General features: G+C 46.2%; 1 protein-coding gene across 1 annotated transcript in view; it reads left to right on the forward strand.

The window, feature by feature from the left end:
- Nucleotides 1-19,334, forward strand: part of DNAH8 (dynein axonemal heavy chain 8) — a 536,895-nt gene that overhangs the window by 129,302 nt on the left and 388,259 nt on the right. The window contains exon 19 of the mRNA XM_065401473.1: nucleotides 4,835-4,951. Within this exon, the coding sequence (XP_065257545.1) occupies nucleotides 4,835-4,951 (117 nt within the window). The remainder of the gene's footprint in view (nucleotides 1-4,834; nucleotides 4,952-19,334) is intronic.

The raw sequence follows: 19,334 nt of genomic DNA on the forward strand, positions 1-19,334 counted from the left end.
TACTCCTTGCAAGCTCCATATGAGAACCACTGTCAATAGGGCACCACCACCATCTTAGTATGGCCACCCACAAACATTTCCACCAGGCCCTATGCCACCACAATGCCCATACTGGGACCCTTGGATGGCACACCGACAGCCAGCCTTGCGAGCATCAAGCATCACCTGACAACCTTCCTGGCATGCTCCTTCAGCCACAGCATCTAGGGCCTCAGAGCCTCAAGAAATGGAGGAACAAGAAGCTGACACAGAGGAAGACATAACACCTAAGCCTATATCCTCCTCTTCCCTGGACAAAGTGGTCATGCCTTCACCACCATCAATGCAGATGACGTCTGTCTATTTCAGGAGCTGGCTCATCAAGCCATCACCACTACAATACACTTGTTTACAGAACTGGGCTTTCAGATCAACACCTAGAAGTCAACTTTCATGCCAATGCCACACTTGGAATTTATAGGGGTGACCTGGATATTCTACAGGCCAAAGCCTTCCTACCTCAACACATGTTCCTATCCCTGGTCTCATTCATAGACACAGTTCAGCATAGTCCACAAATACCAGCTAGACACTGCTGCCTCCAACTGTTGGGGCATATGGCGGTGGGTACGGCAGTGATACCATATGCCAAACTCCATATGCGATGTCTCCAACTATTGTTCAGTTCAGTTTACAGACTGAACAGGGACAGGGTGGAGAAACCTCTGTCACTACCAGGATCAACAACTCCTTAGACTGGTGGAAGGACCCAGCCAATGTGTGAAAAGGGATCCCCTTCTTGCACACGTCACCATTGTTGCTCCTTACTACTGACACACACTCACAGGGTGGGTCATGCACTTAAACAGCCTCACTACTAAGACAAATGGTCACTTACAGAGATATCGCTACATATCAATCTCCTTGAACTGAGGGTGGTCAGGAATGCCTATGGCCATTTTTTCCTGCTGATAGCAGTATCTCATACAAAGATCCCAACAGACAACATAGCCTGCATGTACTACATCAAACGCTGGGGCGTGGGAGGTTGCCCTCTACATGCGTGGAAGCAATGACGTTATGGAATTGGTGCATCTCTCACAACATCATTTTGTCAGCAGCTTACCTCCTGGGAATGCAGAACTCAATAGCAGATAACCTCAGTCGCAAATTCCTGCATGACCATGAGTGGGAGATGCACTCGTCGGTACTCCACGCTCTGTTCACACGATGGGGAACATTGTCCATAGACCTGTTTGTCTCTTACCAGAACAAGAAGTGTCTGTGCTACTGCTCCAGGGTGGGGATGAGACAGCACTCTCTGGCTGATGTTCTTCTTCTCCCCTGGACCTTTTTTATGCCTTCCATCTGTTTCCTCCTCTGCTAAAGGCTCTGCTAAAAATAAAAAGGGATGGAGCTCATGTCATCTGATCGCTCCGACTTGGCCAAGTACCCTTTTCTGACACAGCTTGCGACATGCCTCCTCCCCTCTGCTTTGGAGTTTTTGCTATCAGGGTCCGCGGTAGAGAAGGAACTGAGGGGGTCGGGTTGTGCGCGTGGTACAAGAGACACCAATGACACTGCGAGACAGCTACTGCTTGTGCACGCCCCAACCGAGCACTGCTACCTAAAATCTCCGATCTCCGGTGCAGGGACACACCGACACCTAAAGTGGGGCACCCACAGAGACACACATCTCGAAGAACATTGTTACTGCACAAGGTGAGTAACTTCTTCTTTGAGACATGTGTCCCTATGGGTGCTTCACAACCCGCCCTCCTCCCCTCTGCTTTGGAGTTCTTGTTATGACTCTGCGATAGAGAAGGAACTGAGGATGGTTAGCCTGTGTGCACTGGCTAGCCTTGTGGTGCAGCACAAGGAAAGACAGTGCATGTGCGGGCCCAATGGACACTGCTACCAAAGTGTCTCTGATCAGCAACGCAGGGACACAGACACACCTACATTGGAGCACCCATAAGGGGACACATCTCAAGGAACCATTGTTACTGCACAAGGTGAGTAACTTCTTTATCTCCTCACTGCCTTCATTTTGCTAGACTAAACAAGCCAAGCTCCTTCAGTCTCCTATAATAAGATAGGTCTCTCCACTCTCCTGATCACCCTAGAAGCCCTCCTCTGTTCCTATTCTAGAATTAATTCATCTTTCTTGAATATGGGTGACCATATTGTACACAATATTCCAGATGAGGATTTACTAGTGCCTTGTACAATGACATTAATACTTTACTATTTCTACTGGAAATACCTCATCTCATACATCCTAGGATTGCATTTTTTTTTTCACAACCACATCACATTGGTGGTTCATAGTCATCCTGTGATCAACTAATACTTCCAGGTCTTTCTCCTCCAACTGATGAGCGTCCCAGCATATAGCAGAAATTCTTGTTCTATTTTGAGTAATGTCCCTACAGGTGCTCTACTCTGGTAAAAGTGTACCCTGTGCACCGTTGATCACAGATTTTTGGTAGCAGTGCCTGTTTGGTCCAACATGCACCCTAGCTATACTTGTGCCCTATAACAAGGGTGTATAGGGTTGTGTTGGATGAATCAATTCCTTCTCTACTGTGAAGTCCAGCAAGGCAAAGACTCCAAAGCAGAGGGGAAAGAGGATGGATAGTGGAACACCCTATGTGGGACTAACGTCTCAAAGAACTCCAGTTACTGTACAGCAGTGTTTCCCAAACTTGGGACGCCGCTTGTGTAGGGAAAGCCCCTGGCGGGCCGGGCCGGTTTGTTTACCTGCCGTGTCCGCAGGTTCGGCCAATTGCGGCTCCCAGTGGCTGCGGTTCGCTGCTCCTGGCCAATGGGGGCTGCGGGAAGCGGCGGCTAGTATGTCCCTTGGCCCGCGCCACTTCCTGCAGCTCCCATTGGCCTGGAGCAGCGAACCACGGCCAGTGGGAGCCGTGATCGGCCGAACCTGCGGACGCGGCAGGTAAACAAACCGGCCCGGCCCGCCAGGGGCTTTCCCTACACAAGCAGCGTCCCAAGTTTGGGAAACACTGCTGTACAGGATAATTAAATTCTCAATCTGTGAATAATGTCCTCATGGGTGCTTTACTTCAGGTGACTTTGAAGCAATACTCCCCAGCGAAAGTGGGTGCTTTTGAGCCCCATCTAAGACTGTTTGTAGAACTGCAGTACCAAAGGGGGTGACTCCTCTAGAGGCATGTACTAAAATATTATGGTGTAAGAAGGTATGGACCAAAGCCCACATGGTAGCTTTGCATATTTCTGCAATGGATGTATTCTTCATCAGGGCTATGGAAGTAGATTGTGATTTAGTAGAATGTGCTATAACTAAGGGCTGCGAGTCTATCATGGACATCACGGAAGTCACGGATTCCGTGCCTTTCCATGACCTCCATGACTTCTGCAGTGGCTGGTGCTGGCCCAGGGGCTGCCTGGCTCAGGCAGTCTCTGGGCCAGCAGCAGCAGTTTGGGTGTGTGGGAGGGGGCTAAGGGCAGGGATTTGGGGTGTGTGCTTACCTGGCATGGGGGGTCCCCCTGCAGCTCCTAGGTGGCGGAGGGGCGAGGGGGGGTCTCCGTGCTGCGTGCTGCCGGCACCCGCAAGCCCCGCCCCTGCAGCTCCCATTGACTGCGTTTCCCGGCCAATGGGAGCTGCGGCAGGCAGCATTTATGGCAGGAGCAGCAGAAGAGCTCCTGCCCTGGCTCCTGCCTCTGCCACCTAGGAGCTGCAGGGACGCGGAGCCGGGTAGGAAACCCCTGCCAGCCCCACCAACCCTCCCTACCCCAGTACCAGCAGGGGTCCCGGGTCACCTCCCCCAGCACCTGCGGTGCCCCCAGACCACCCTCCCACAGAGCACCCACGACCCTCGTCCAAGTTTTAGTCACGGCGGGTATTTTTAGTAAAAGTCATGGACAAGTCATGGGCCCATGAATTTTTGTTTACGACCCGTGTCCTGTCCATGACTTTTACTAAAAATACCCGTGACTAAAACATAGCCTTAGCTAGAACCATAGGAGGGGGCTGGACATTAGCAGCCTTGTAGCAAGAGGGGATACAAGCACAAACCCATTTGGGGAGAGCCTTTGGGTCAAAACAGGGGCCACTTTAATTCTGACCATGAAAGAGACAAACAGCCCTCAAGGCTTTAGTCCTTTCCAAATAGAAAGCCAACACTCTCCTGACATCCCAGGTGTGAAGAGTGGCATCTTCCCTAGTCAGATGAAATTTAGAATGAAAACTGACAGCTGAATGACCTGATTGATATGAAAGTCTGAGGTTACCTTGGGCAAAAAATAGGGATGTGGCTGGTGAGGAAAGCGAGGATTTTAGAAATAGTATAGGGAGTGCAGCAACAAGATTTAGTGAGAAAGTGGATGTGATAAAAAAGGAAAGGGAAGAGTCATATGAGCTTCAGAGATGTGATCTCAATCTGTCCACAATGATGGAGAAGTGCAGCAAAGAACAGGGTTTAGGAGAAAACATGGACAGTTCAGATTTTGTTTTAGTTTAAGGAAGTAACATCCATGAGGAGATGTTAGAGGACCAGCAAGAGATGCAAGACTGGCCAGGAAGAGAGAGGTCAATGGTGGACAGGTACATTTGAGAATTGTCAGCATAGCGGTGAATATGGCTGTGGTACACATAAAAACCTAAATAAACATTGAGTAAATCTGTGCAATTTTCCTTGAAGTAACAAAACATAGATTCTGTTAGTTTGCATCTGTTTCTTTCAGTAATGAGCACTGGACCATTGTTCATTTTTATAATCATCAGTCCCGTTGTATGTTATATTCCTAACATATTTATTTTTTTCTGTATTTAGTTATCACAATTTTTGTTTTGTTTTATTGTTTGTTTGTTTAGGTAGAATCTGTGTTGAGACAAGGACTTACTATATTAACTTGGTCATCTCTGATATTGGACAGTTTTTTTCAAGAAGTTGATGAAGTTATGAATATGTTTAAGCAGCTTTTGAAAAAGGTATGCATATTTGCCAAATTAATTAAAATGACATTTTTTGAAGACATTTCAAATACACTTTCATTTGATTTTTGAACTTTTTTCACAGCAAAAAAAATAACCTGTGCTTTAAACTCAGTTAATAATTTGATTTCTATTCATATGTAAGAAACTTCTTAGTTAAGATTAATATTAAATTCTTAAAACTTAGTGATAACCTTTTGCAACATTGAAATATGTCTGATTTTTTAAAGCAAATGTTGTTCACATGCATTTCTTTTGGAAGAATGATAAGGTCCTGGTAGTTTCTCCATATTTACATCCCTGCTACCACCCTTAAAGCCTAGATTTTAGCCTCTTTTCTTCCAGTTGAGTTTGTATCAGGTCTCACCATTGTTTGTGACTAGCACTCTGATTGCTTGTCATAACGGGTATTTAATTTTTGTCAATGCCCTCCCCTTCAGGTTTGAAGAGCAAGGTAAGTATTTCTTATTTCTCAGACCACTACTGGGGTAACTGTGCCTGTCTACAGAGGCAACTGCATACTCCTCCGCTGCCCTTTCTAGGCTCCTCCTGCTGGACATGGCCAATACTGCACTATTCCCAGTCATTGCCTCCATTGGTGAATGAGAAGTATCTTCAGCTCTCCTTCTGGAACAACTTCTTCTCCAAATCCTTTTCCTCCATACTGAGAATTGCTTTGATAACCTTGCCTAAGGTTCAGGAATTCCAATTTTTTGTCTAAGCCATTAAGAACAACTTGGGAACCCCGAATGTCCCAGTTCTATTCCAGCAGCTGTTGAAGCTTCCCCCTCTCCAACAACTCTATTCATTGGCCTTGCCTGCATCTGTTATAGAAAAGAAGTCAGTTCAAGTGGAAGAGTGTGCAAAATCACATGACACTATCAGTTCTTCAAGTGGTTGCAGATGTGTATTCCAGTCAGGTGTGTGTGCGCCCAATGCACAGAAGCCAGATAATTTTGCTTAGCAGTACTTGTAGGGGTGGCACTCATGCCTTCTGGCCGCATAGCCCCTCCCCTGGCAATTTAAGAGCAGCATTGCCCCAACCCTCCTCACTGCCCATGGCTTGAGTTGGAATGCTCAATGTGATTTTTACCTTATGCTATTTCACAGAATTTTTTGTATATAGTTGTTAGTTGTAGTTAGTTTAGTGGTGCCTATAGGTTTAGTTTATTAAAAATGGTTGGATAGGATTTTGCCTGGCGTGTTGCCCTCACCAGCGTTTAAACATTGCCCATCATGTTGGGGTAGTTAGCTCGGATAATGACCCCCCCCCACACACACACACTCAATGTTTATTGTGCTTTTGGGAAGGGGGCATTAAAGAAAAGTCCTTCATCTGCAAGTCATTCAAAAAGAAAATGCAGGTGGACAGAGACTTATATTTGAAGCAGCACCCTCAGGAGCAGACCATGAAGCCTGTTTCAGCACTGGTGATCTCCGCAGATTGTCAGGCCCCTCAGAGGGCATCTGAGCTGGCACAGGCTGTTGTTAGGCCAAATTCATATTCTTCTCCCCCACAGAAAAAAAAGTGACAGTTCTTCCTCTGGTTCTCCTAGAAAAATTTATCACAAAATGGACTGGGGCCATTCCAGAGCTGGGAGATATTCCTCCTCCCCTTCCAAGAGGAGTGCAGACCTACATTATGATTCATCCCGCATGCACGATAGAGCAGGGCTATTTGCTCTCCAGTGCAGAGGTGAGAGCAACTGGACTCTACCATTGACTCAGGTACCATCCATGGGGCTTCCTCTGAGTCCAGTACCAACAACTTCAGTGTCAGCATTGATTGTTTCCACACCAGTGGTGTATCAGGCTGCATCGGACTTTCTTTGCCTGGCTGTTCCTGACCCTCCACTAATTGAGGAATGTTCAGCTGGGGAGGCTTCTTCAGTGTCCTTGGTGCTGTCTGGATTGGTTGCAGACCTGCCATTATTATTGGAATCTCTTTTGCGCCTCTTCCAATTCAGGGTACAGAGTTGAGGTCACCTGTCTTTTCGGTACTGAGGGACTTGTCAACACAGCTATTATCTTCCGTGCTGATGATGATCCCGGTGCTCACTGCAACTATGGGTCCAGTGCCAGCTTCGACTTTGGCACCAATGTCTGCTTCGGTACTGAGTGTGAGTATGAGGCCTGTGTTAGTGGTTAAAGCACCAACTGCTTTACCGTTGTCAGTACCGATGCATCCTGTAGGCTAGACTTTGGATAAGGCTGGATGTTTGTTGGATGGGTGGCTCCTTTATTGCCTATGGACTACTCTGGAGGTTCCTCAGGGTTGGGCTTGGAGACATCTTCCTCTTCTCCCTTGCCTTCTCAGTATCGTTCTCAAAAGTTGTTGAAACTTCCTGGGGATCACCATTGGTACCGAGATTGGCACCACATGCAGAGTGTAATACAGATCTGCATTAACGTCTCAAAGAACAGCAGTTATTGTACAGGTAAGTAACAGTTTTTTGCTGTGATAGGGCACTTTTGACTCAACTGCCCCCTCCACATGTACAGAGAAAGCAGTGGTCTGGGATGGTCTCTGTGTATTTAATCTTGTGGGATGCTCCCCATCAGTGCTGCAGAGTTTCAGTGACCTTCTGCAAAACTGCCCATTGGGCTTGCTCAGAGAAGTACATATCTCAGTTTTGGAAGACTTGCCTTGTGAAGGTCATGAATTCTTCAGTTTAAAGACTGAGACTCTCTGCATAGTAGCCTGACATCAGTCCTAGATATAAAAAAAAAAAAAAAAAAAAAAAAAGGAAAAGCTGAGGTGGTATTAAATTGATAAAGAATTAAAAGCTATGAATAGAATTATTGCCAGTCAACATGATTATATGGAAAATAAGTCTTGTCAAATAATCCTGATTTCATTCTTTGATGAGATTACAAGTTTGGTTGATAAAGGTAACTGCATAGATGTAATATACTTAGACTTGTGTAAGGAATTTGACTTAGTACTGCACAACATTCTTATTAAAATGTAGCACTATACAATATCAGTAAAGCACACATTAAATAGATCAAAAACTGGCTAACACACATTTTAGAAAGTAGTTGACATTGGGGAGCCATCATTAAATTGGGGTGTTCTTCGATTGCTTGCATATGTCCATTACACTGTAGGTGAGTGTGTGCCTTGAGGACCAGTGCTGGGGAGTTTTCTCTGATGGTACCTATAAGGGCAGCACTGTTCATTGCCAAGCTCCTTGTGCTGCAAGTGAGAGTATAAAGGTCTGAGTCCATCTTTCAGTTCCTTCTTTCCATCTGTGGTCAGAGCATTTGTGTTCTTTGTGAACAAATACTTGATCTACCTAGAGCTGCTCAAAAGTCTTTGGACTTTTATTTTTTTCTTTATTAATTTTATAGTTCTATGTTTATTTCTTTTTATTTGGCCCTTCTTTGGGGATTTTTCCAGTATTGTGGGTCTCTAGACCCTGCCTGGTACTGGGAAACCCATGCCAAGGTCCCCAGAGTTCAAACCTTTCGTAGGCTGCAGGAAGCCTATGTCTGTTAGTGACCCTCATTCATACTGCCGCAAGTGTTTGGGTGAGGGCCAGGTTATAGGTGCTCTCTCTGTTGCAGCTTCAAGACTAGAACTAAGAAGCTGAGGGAGGAGTGCCTCTAATATATCCTCATGGAGGCTGCCCTTAGATCAATGTCAGAGCCCCTTCAATCATCTAAGGGAAGGTCTTCGAAAATTCCTTCCCAAAGTGTTCCTCTGGATGTATCAGCTGAAAGAGGCCTCAGAAAATCCCTGTCTCTGGGACTGTCCTCTTTTAGGCCCAGGGAATCAGAGTCCTGCCCTCAAAAGCGCAAACAGAAGTCGGCATTCGGTTCCTCGAAGTCTAGGGTGTGGGTATCTGTGAAGTTTCCTGGGGTACCCAGAGTTGCAAGGCAATTCATACCACTCCCCCTTAGCATGAGAAAACCTTGTCTGTGCCTGCCAGGAGGTCAGCTTTCCAACTCCACTGGCCACGGTTAACACAAACACTCCCCTGTAGGCCTTTGCAGGCCCTGCTGTCTCTCTACATGTTAGTGACAGGCAGATTACAACTGCTGAGACCTCTGAACGTCTTCCAAGAGGGTCCAGCCCCTGTTCCACTGGACATTCATATTATTCACAGATAAGCTGCTTCCAAAGAAACAGTACACCCCAGCTGACCAGTTCCACCCCAGATCACCACTCTGTTTAACACATAGCACTTAGATATGTTTATGGGGAAATCAAGTATAAATGTATTTAACAAAGCATAGAGATTCAAGTAATAGCACATAGAAGTATTGGAAACAAATGGTTATCCATCAAATCAAATCATTATACATTCTAGAGCCTAGACTTTATTAACAGGATACTTTCATGTCTAATAAAAAATTGCTCACCAGTGCTTTACAATAAGGCTGGCTGTGACCCCCTTTTCATAAGAGAAACATGCTGTTAGCTTGCCTTCTTTGTGAAGGATCCTGTGTGTTTCTTTGCATTCCCTGATACACCAGACTAATCTTAATCATAAACAGGACACCCCCCAGCTGAGTGTTTTTTCCTGTAGGTTTTCTCTCTTGTAGATTTCCCAATTTTTTGACTGGTATCTGGCTTAGTGTGCAAACAGGCATCCATTGTAAGGCATACAGTACAGAATATACACATAGCCAGACAGAGAGATAAGTGTCTGTTACCATCTGCCTGAAAGGAACATGTCCGAGGTCTGTGACCTCTTGGTGATCTGCCTTACCTCCCATACCTTAAGAACATACTTTTTCATATAGATACACAATTCCTTAAATATTGTCCATACATACATTTCACAGTGATTATGATGATCATTGGCTTATTGGTTCTCATTAGAGACCTCACATGCTACCCATTGGTGGACAATTATTACTCCTGGGGGAAACTTTGTGCCATTGCACAAATGAAGAATTAATGTCCCCCACAGGTTTTACTCTTTCTTGGGAGAATAACTTCTGGGCAGCGGTCCCAACCAGGCGCATCTAGTCCAAGTGTTGGGAGCTGCCAGGGGAGATGTAAATCACTGACTTGGGGCGGGGTGGGGCTGGGCATGAGTGTAAGACTCTGTCCCTCTTGCTCGCTATTGCAGTGCGCCAGGAGTCTGGGGGGTGGGGGGGGTCAGGGCTGAGGACGACCCGGCCAGTGGCTGCTACTGTTGTCAGGCTCCAGCTGCTAGTCCCGGATGGGCTGGGGAGGATGGGACTTCCTCTTCCTTTGCACGGGCCCTCCTGAGGCTGGGTCAGACCCACCCCCAGGAGCCTCCCCCAGCTGCAGGAAGCTCCGCACCTGCACCCTCTGCTTTCTGTCCCCATCACTCCCCAGCCACAGGGGGAAGGGTTCACTGTACAGGGAGCTGTGCCACTGTCCACCCAACACCCATGCATCCAACCCCACCCCCAACATACATCCAGTTCCCTGCCAAGCCCCACCCTCTGCATCCAGACCCCCCCCAGACTCCCTCACCAAGCCCCACCCTCTCCACTCCTCTTGCCCTTCTAATCTATTGTCTGCAACAATTTCAATTCTACTCCATTGACTGTATAGTGACATGCTGAGCATTACTTAGCCATGCCAGTCACTGAGACCCCAATCTGGCAAAATATTAGTTTCAATGGGGTTACTCAGGTGCTGAACTTTATGCATATATTTAAGTGCTGTGCCAGATCATGGCCTAACTTCACTCCTAAGGATGTGTCATCCTTTAGGGTATGTTTACACAGCAAAGAAAAACACATGGCTGGCCTGTCCCAGCCAGCTCAGGCTTGTGGGGTTTGGGCTGCAGGGATGATTCACTGCTGTGTAGACTTCTGGACTGGGACTGGAACCCAGGCTCTAAGACCCTGCAGAGTGGGAGGGTCCCAGAGCTAAAGCTCTAGTCTGAGACCGGAAGTCCACATTGCAATGAAACAGCCCCAGCAGCCTGAGCCCCACAAGCCTGAGTCAGCTTGCATAGGCCCAACGTGTTTTTTCTTTGCTGTGTAGACATACCCTTAAAGTCTTCTTTGCTTGACATACATGGAAATATTAGTATTGCCATCCCCTACTTTGAAGGAACGCTCTGACATGTTTATCATACCAGGCTTTTTGCTCTTTCTGAGCATCTTGTAGGTTTTCTCTAGCAAGGGCTAAAGAGGTTCGGAGGGTGGTTTGTAGGTTGTTTACAAAGTCCAGAATGTTAGTTCCTGGAGAAGGCATAAACCCCTCCCATTGCTGCTTCACCAACTGTAATGGCCCCTTAACCTCGTGGCCATACACAAATTCAAATGGTGAAAACCCTAAACTGGGATGTGGTACAGCTCTGTAGGCAAAGAGCAACTGCTGCAACACTAGGTCCCAATCATTGGAATGCTCATTTACAAATTTACATATCATGGCCCCCAAAGTTCCATTAAACTTCTCCACTAGGCCATTTGTTTGATGGTGGTAAGGGGTGGCAACCAAGTGGTTCACCCCATGAGCTTCCCAAAGGCTTTCCATGGTTCGTGCCAGGAAATTAGTTCCCAAATCTGTAAGGATGTCAGAGGGCCAACCTACCCTGGCAAAAATGTCTGTTAAAGCCTGGCACACACTTTTAGCCCTGGTGTTGCTTAGAGCTACTGCTTCCGGCCATCGGGTGGCAAAATCCATGAAAGTCAGTATGTGCTGCTTTCCTCTGGGTGTCTTTTTCAGAAAAGGACCCAGAATATCCACAGCTACTCGCTGAAATGGAACCTCAATTATGGGGAGTGGCTGGAGAGGGGCTTTGACCTGGTCTTGATCTTTTTCCACTCTTTGGCATACCTCACAAGACCGGACATAGGCAGAAACATCCTTTCCCATTCCCTCCCAGTGGAAGGACTTCCCCAAACGGTCTTTGGTTCTGTTCACCCCAGCATGGCCACTCGGATGATTGTGGGCTAAGCTTACGAGCTTTACCCGGTACTTAGTTGGAACTACCAACTGTCTTTGAGGATGCCAGTCTTCCTGGTGTCCACCAGAAAGAGTTTCCTGGTATAAAAGTCCTTTTTCTACAACAAACTTGGATTGATTAGAAGAGCTGAGAGGCGGTGGGTTGCTTTGTGCCGCCGTCCAAGCTCTCTGGAGGCTTTCATCTGCTCCCTGCTCAGCCTGGAACTGTTCCCTTGATGCTGGAGACATCAGATCCTCATTGGGTTGTGGACTTGGGCTTGATCCCTCTGGAAGCGATGTAGGGGATGGGGCTGTTTCCGTTGACTGTGAACCGCTCTCCGCTGGTGCACTATGTTGGGGTTCAGGCTCTGGCTGAGCCTCTTGCGTAGGTTTATCTGCTGCTGCCAGTGCAGGATCGGTGGTGCCCTCTGGTGTTGAGGTTGCAGACAGGGTTGCAAGCACTGGATTCAGTGCTGGCAATGGTTCTGGTGCTGGTTGCTCTGCCGGTTTCGGTTCTGGGACTGTCTCTGGCTGGGTCTCTGTGACTGGATCCACTACTGCTGTCGCAGACGTTGGCATAGGGTCTGGTTCCACCACCTCAGTCTGAGTCTCTGGTAACACGGTCTGGGCCCTTGTAGAAATCTCAGGAACAGAGCTAGGTGTGACAGCTTACTTAGCCTGGCTGCGGGTGACCATTCCCACCCTCTTGGCTAGCTTCACATGACTGACCAAGTCTTCCCCCAGCAGCATGGGAATGGGATAATCATAGACTTCAAAAGTCCACAATCCTGACCAGCCCTTGTACTGGAAAGGCAATTTGGCTGTAGGCAAGTCAAAGGAGTTTGACTTGAAGGGTTGAATTGTCATTTGGACCTCTGGGTTGATTAAGTTGGGGTCCACTAAGGATTGGTGGATAGCCGACACTTGTGCTCCAGTGTCCCTCCACGCTGTAACCTTCTTCCCGCCCACACTCACAGTTTCCCTTTGCTCTGAGGGTATCTGGGAGGCATCTGGGCCTGAGGACCTTTGGTGTGAGCCCAGTGCTATGAACTGTAATCTGTTGGGGTTCTTGGGGCAGTTGGCCTTTACAGGCCCCAGATCATTACATTTAAAACATCGCCCAGCTGACTGGTCACTAGGGCAAGGTGGGTTGCTGGAGAATGGTGTGGTGGAACGATAAGATGTCTGGGGTTTTCCTTGGGGTGTAGTTGGGGCCTTGGGCTGCCCCCGGTGGTAGGGTGTGATCTGAGGGTGTCCCTTCTGTTCTCCGCTCAACCTGCGACCAGGGTTGTTCCTCTCTGCTCCTTCTACCCGTTTTGTTCTGATTTGCCCCGCCTCTCTGGCGGTCTGGGACTGCTCGTATTGATCAGCATAAGAAGCAAGACTTTCTACTGAGTCCATTTTCTTATCCCATAAACACTGTTTTATATCATCTTTGGTCATATTCAGGAATTGTTCCTGAGTCATCAAATCACACATTCCTTTAAAGCTAGTTACACCCCTGCCGTTGACTCATTTATCTAACAGATCCTTCATCTGGTTTACATAAGCCACATTACTTAGTCCAGGCCCTCTCTTAAGGGCTCTACATTTTATTCTGTAAGTTTCAGGTGTAACTTGAAATTGTTTCAAAACCAAATCCTTAAATTTACCATAGTCAGACACCTCCTGAATAGGCATCTTGTTGAATATGTCCAGAGCTCTTCCAGTCAATTTTGCTACCAATGTGGTCATCTTGTGCTCGTCAGGATTCATCATACTGTGGACATAGTCACTCCCATTTTGGATTTTTGGGGATGGATTGTTAGGGTTATCCGGTGGACTCAGCGTAGCTCTTTCCAGATCTAAGCACTTCAGCTCTAACTCCATCTCCAAGCGTTTTGCCTCTGCCTCCAAGCAGTGCTTCTCCGCCTTTGCTTCCATCTCCAAGCGGTGCTTCTCCGCCTCCGCTTCCAAGCATTTCGCCTCCATCTCTGCCTCCAAGCGTTTTAAGGCTATCTGTCATATTCATTTTGTCTCTCCTCAGCTTCAAATTTAGCTAATTCTAGTTTCTGTTGGACATTGCGTTTTGCCATCCTAGCTCCTGCTTGCCTAGCTTACCTGAGAGTAAGAAAGAAGAAGAAAAACTGCTTGTGAATTCTCTTGTAGAAAGTTAACTACAAGACAAAAATCTCCAGCTGCTCACAGCTTAAAAACATTCCTTTGTTACAAGGACCTGATACCTTTGCCTCCAGGCAAAGAGAGATAAGATCTTTATCTGCCCTCAGCTCCTGCTTTCTAAGCAGCTAAAAAGGGGGGGAAATGATCCTTTTAAAAATCCTACTGGGCTTTTGGTTCAAAACGATCTCTGGTTCAAAATGATCCCACTTCTACCACCGTGTCAGGGTTCCCTTCCCACTCTGAACTTTAGGGTACAGATGTGGGGACCCGCATGAAGACCCCCTAAGCTTATTTCTACCAGCTTAAGTTAAAAACTCCGCAAGGCACAAACTTTTTCTTATACCTTGGATTAAGTAACACTGCCACCACCAAGTGATTTATTTTAAACAACTATTTAGGGAGGGCCACTTGGAGCCCTACCTTCCCCAAATATCCCCCCAAACCCCTACACCCCTTTTCCTGGGCAGGCTTGAGAATAATCCCCTCACCAATTGGTACAGGTGAACACAGACCCAAACCCTTGGAGCTTAAAACAATGAAAAATCAATTAGGTTCTTAAAAGAAGAATTTTAATTAAAGAAAAGGTAAAGGAATCACCTCTGTAAAATCGGGATGGTAAGTACTTTACAGAATAACAAAAGACTCAAGAACATAGAGGATCTCCCCTCTAGGCAAAACCTTAAAGTACAAAACCCAGGATAAACCTCCCTCCTCCTACAAAGGAAATCACAAGCCAAAATAAAAGTAAGCTAACACATTCCTTTGCTAGTACTTACTAATACTAATGGAGTTGGATTGCTTGCTTTCTTGATCTGTCTCCGGCAAGCACACAGAACAGACAGACAAAGCCTTTCTTCCCACCCCCCGCCCCCCCGGATTTGAAAGTATCTTGTCCCCTTATTGGTCCTTTTGGTCAGGTGTCAGCTAGGTTACCTGAGCTTCTTAACCCTTTACAGGTAAAAAGAGGAATGAACCCTTTACAGGGTAAAAAGGGATTTTATGCTACCCTTAGCTGTATGTTTATGACAGATGCCTTGTCCCACGTTCAGCATTTCAAGCTTCCCTGGACATGGTGGACTCTGCTGCCAGGGCCATGGTGACAGTTGTGATGATGCACTGATCCTCCCAGGGCCGCCCAGAGGATTCAGGGGGCCTGGGGCAAAGTGGAGGAGCTTGTAGTCACCGGGCGGCGCTCCGAGTCTGCGGCAGCGGCATTTTGGTGGCGGGGGGCCCTTCAGTCGCTCCGTGTCTTCAGCAGCACTGAAGGCCCCCTGCCGCCGAAATGCCGCCGAAGACCTGGACCGCCGCCAGATGAGGAAAGGGATTCTCGGCCAGGGCTCGCGTGGCCCCTACAGGGCCCGGGGCCTGGGGCAAATTGCCCCACTTGCCCCCCCCTCTGGGCGGCCCTGGATCCTCCTGGTTGCATACTGTTCAAAACAAAGAAAAATCCTTTCTCATGCTCTATCTTGTTTTGAATCAATAAGTCAACGATATTTATAAACTAATTTATCACTACTAGGACCATCTGTGACCACAATTAGGTCTTAATGCTTAGACTTCAATTCATATCTAATTGTTTTGCTGACATATTGATTATAGAACACACCTGCTATACCACATGTGTCTTGTCTATTTTGTCATTTATTAAATTAATCAATTACAGAGCATTTATGGGCATCCCTTATCAGTTACACATTTTGTCCACTAACACATACATCTATAGTAGTGTAACCCTTCTGTCAGGTGGAGTTGGCAGCAACAAGGGCCAGGTTCAATATCTAGGGTTTTCTCTTAACTGTATAAAACAGAACCGGCTTGAGCCCCTACCCAGTAATCTGGGAAAACTTACCACCACCCTGGGTTCCTCTCATAAGCAATACTTCCCCACTCACAAGCACTGTGTCTGTGTATAACAAAAGAGACGTTTTATTAAAAGGGAAAGGGAACCCAGCATTAATGTAGGGGGAAAACGGTTAATAACCTTTCCATAACTGTTGTTCTTTGAGATGTATTGCACATGTGCATTCCAATGTAGGTGTGTGTGCGCTCCGAGCACAGTTGCCAGATTTTTTTCTCCTAGTGGTATCCATCAGGTCTGCTCCAGTGCCCTCTAGTGCTGTGTGTTCATAGTGCTGGTATAAAGGGCTCTGCCGACCCCACTCCCCTTCAGTTTCTTCTTACTGACTGCCTCTGATAAGAGGGGACGGAGGCTGGGTTTTGGAATGGATATGTGCAACACAGCTTGAAGAACAACAGTTATGGAAAGGTTAGTAATTATTTTTTCTTCTTCAAGTGCTTGCACATGTCCATGCCAAGGTAGGTGACTTACAAGAAATTGTACAGCAGATGGGTTTGGAGTTCAAGGACAGGCTGACTGCAAGACTGCATGTGTACCGACAACAAGGTTACTGCTCTGAAGATGTCCTCAATAGGGACTTGCACTACTAAGGCAGCAGAGGAGGCTTGAGATCTTGTGAAATGAGCTGTCAGATTAGCTGTGGGCAAGATGTTTGTGAGTTCATAACATGTTCAGATGCATGAAGTAATCCAAGATGAGATTCTCTGTGTGGAGATGGGGAGACCCTTTATTGTCTCTGCTATCGCTATGAACAGCTGAGTAGATCTGCGGAATGGTTTGGTCCTTTGTATATAAAAAGGTAGGGCCTGTCTAACATCCAAAGAGTGAAAGCACTGTTCTTCTCTGTTCGCATGTGGTTTAGGGTAGAATACCATCAGGAAGATTGCTTGACTACAGTGGAATTGTGAAGCCATAGTATCTACATGATATAACATGATTAAATGGGTGGAAGTTGAAGCTAGACAAATTCAGACTCAAATTTAGGCATAATTTTGACAGTATGTGTAATTAATCATTGCAACAATTTACCAATGGTTGTGGTGGATTCTCCATCACTGACAATATGCAGATCAAGATTGGATGTTTTTCTAAAAGATATGTCCTCAGAATTATTTAGGGAAATTCCATGGCCTGTGTTATACATCAGGTTAGACAAGATGATCACAGTGGTCCCTTCAGATCTTGGAATCTATGACTCTATGAAAGATCTGGTCCATGGTTCTTAACCTGATCATCAAACTAGCTGCTTCCTTCCTGATGCAGCAGATGCTGATTCAGATGACAAAGAAAGCCTCTTCCTGGAGTATTGTGGCTTCTTCTTAGGTGGTTTATTAGATCTTTGGTACAGCTTCTGGACCTGAAGAAAAAGACTTCCTCTTTCTGGCAGATGTGCAAAGTGCAAGGAACTGCAATCTTGTCCTGGAGTTGTCTACAGTATTCATAGATTCATATTGTTTAAGGCAAGAGGGGACTGTGGTCCCCAAATCTTTTTCAGAGTCACTGCTTCTGAGGATAGAATCCCTGGTCCTGTAAGTATGGCCCAAATGCTTTGTTCCTAGATGTATACATTTACATTTAACCATATTAAAATACATATTGTTTGCTTGTGCTCAGTTTACCAAGCAGTCTATATCACTCTGAACAGTGTCCTGTCCTCTTCATTATTTACCATTCCTCCAATTTTTGTGTCATTTGCAAACTTTATCACTGATGATATGTTTTCCTCCAGGTCATTGATAAAAATGTTAAATAGCGTAAGGCCAAGAACCAATCCCTTTGGGACCCCACGAGAAACAGTCATGCTCAATGATGATTCCCCATTCACAGTTATATTTTGAGACCTATCAGTTAGTCCGTTTTTAAACAATTTAATGTGTGCCAGGTTAATTTTATATCATTCTAGTTTTTTAATCAAAACGTTGTGCATCACCAAGTCAAATGCCTTATAGAAGTCTAAGTATATTACGTCAACACTTTTACCTTTATCAATCAAACTTGTAATCTCATCAAGATATTCAAGTTAGTTTGGCGACATCTATTTTCCATAAATGCATGTTGATTTGAATTAATTACATTATCCTTGTTTAATTCTTTATTAATGAAGTCCCATATCAGTAGCTTCATTATCTTGCCTAGGATCGACATCCAGCTAAGACGGCCTGTAATTACCTAGGTCATCTCATTTACCCTGCCTTCACTTCCCTTCTAAACCAGGTTGATTTTTTATGAGCGTAGCCTTCTTCCTCAGTTGTAGGACTGTGGCTTTTTGGGCATCTAGTAAGGTGTTCTTAAATGATTCCCAATTACCATTACAATTCTTCTGATTAAATTCTTTCTCCCAAGTGATTTGGCTCATAATTGTTTTCAGCTTTATAAAATTAGCCTTATTAAAACACCAAGTATATGTATTATTTTTCTGGACTTTATTCTGCTTGCACATGTGATCAAGTAACGATCACTTGTACCTAAGCTACCATTAATTTTTAGTTCTGTGATCACTTCTTCTGTATCTGTTAGGACAAGAGCCAATAAGGAATCTCCTGTGGACCTTCTTACTTTTTTCGCAAGTACCTTTCTTTATTTCCTTGCTGCATTGAAAGGGATTATCACAACCAGATTCTCAATAAGCGAACAAGATTACACCATCGAATTCCACTCCATGATGTCTTGCATCCCCCTTCTTGGTCCCTGTTAGCTGTACTGTGGGTAATGTGGGATGCTCATCTGGGACTCTTAAAGGCACAGAGCTGCAGAAAACCTCTATCCCCAAGAATCCCTCTGTAAAAATGTCCTGGAGCTCCATGAAATCTGTCTAATTTAGAAGGTTTTTTTAAATCAAATGTTGGGCCTCTTTCTCCACAAATCTTGATAGACAACACCACTACCATATATCATGTCACATAGCAAAGGAGGGCATGGTCAGCTCCTCTCTGCCTGAAGCCTCAAGATTTTAGAAACAGTAGATGACAGCTATAGCTCTTATCTACCAAAACTGGGCAATGACCCGGCCAACAACCTCAGCAGACAATCAGCCCACTATGTGTGGACCTCAAAGCATTCCTCAGGAGCACCTGGGGGAAACTTTTCCCTCAACCCCCTTGTGGCAGGCCTGGCACCGCCCTGCCCCTTTGTGGCAGGGGTGAGATGGGGTGTCGGAACCTCACCACTCTCAAGTTCACTCGCCCGTCTCTCTGTGGGCGGCCGGTTGCGGCCTAATGGCATCCTTCCACACAATCACCCCTTGGTTGGGGTAGTGGGCCTAGCGGCTAGAGTCTGGGTAACTCAGCCCAAACATCTGGGCCCAATGGTCAGGGTCCATATAAATCGCCTCCCGCGTTGGAGCAGTGCGGCCTAATGGCCAGAGTCCATACAATCCCCCTCACAAGCAGGGTAGTGTGGCCTAGCGGCTGGAGTCCAGGTAACTCACCTGAAGTTTCAGGGCAGTGTGCCCCAATGGTCAGGGCCCATATAAATTGCTC

The sequence above is a fragment of the Emys orbicularis genome, chromosome 3 (assembly GCF_028017835.1).
Source record: "Emys orbicularis isolate rEmyOrb1 chromosome 3, rEmyOrb1.hap1, whole genome shotgun sequence".
Lineage (NCBI taxonomy): Eukaryota > Metazoa > Chordata > Testudines > Emydidae > Emys > Emys orbicularis.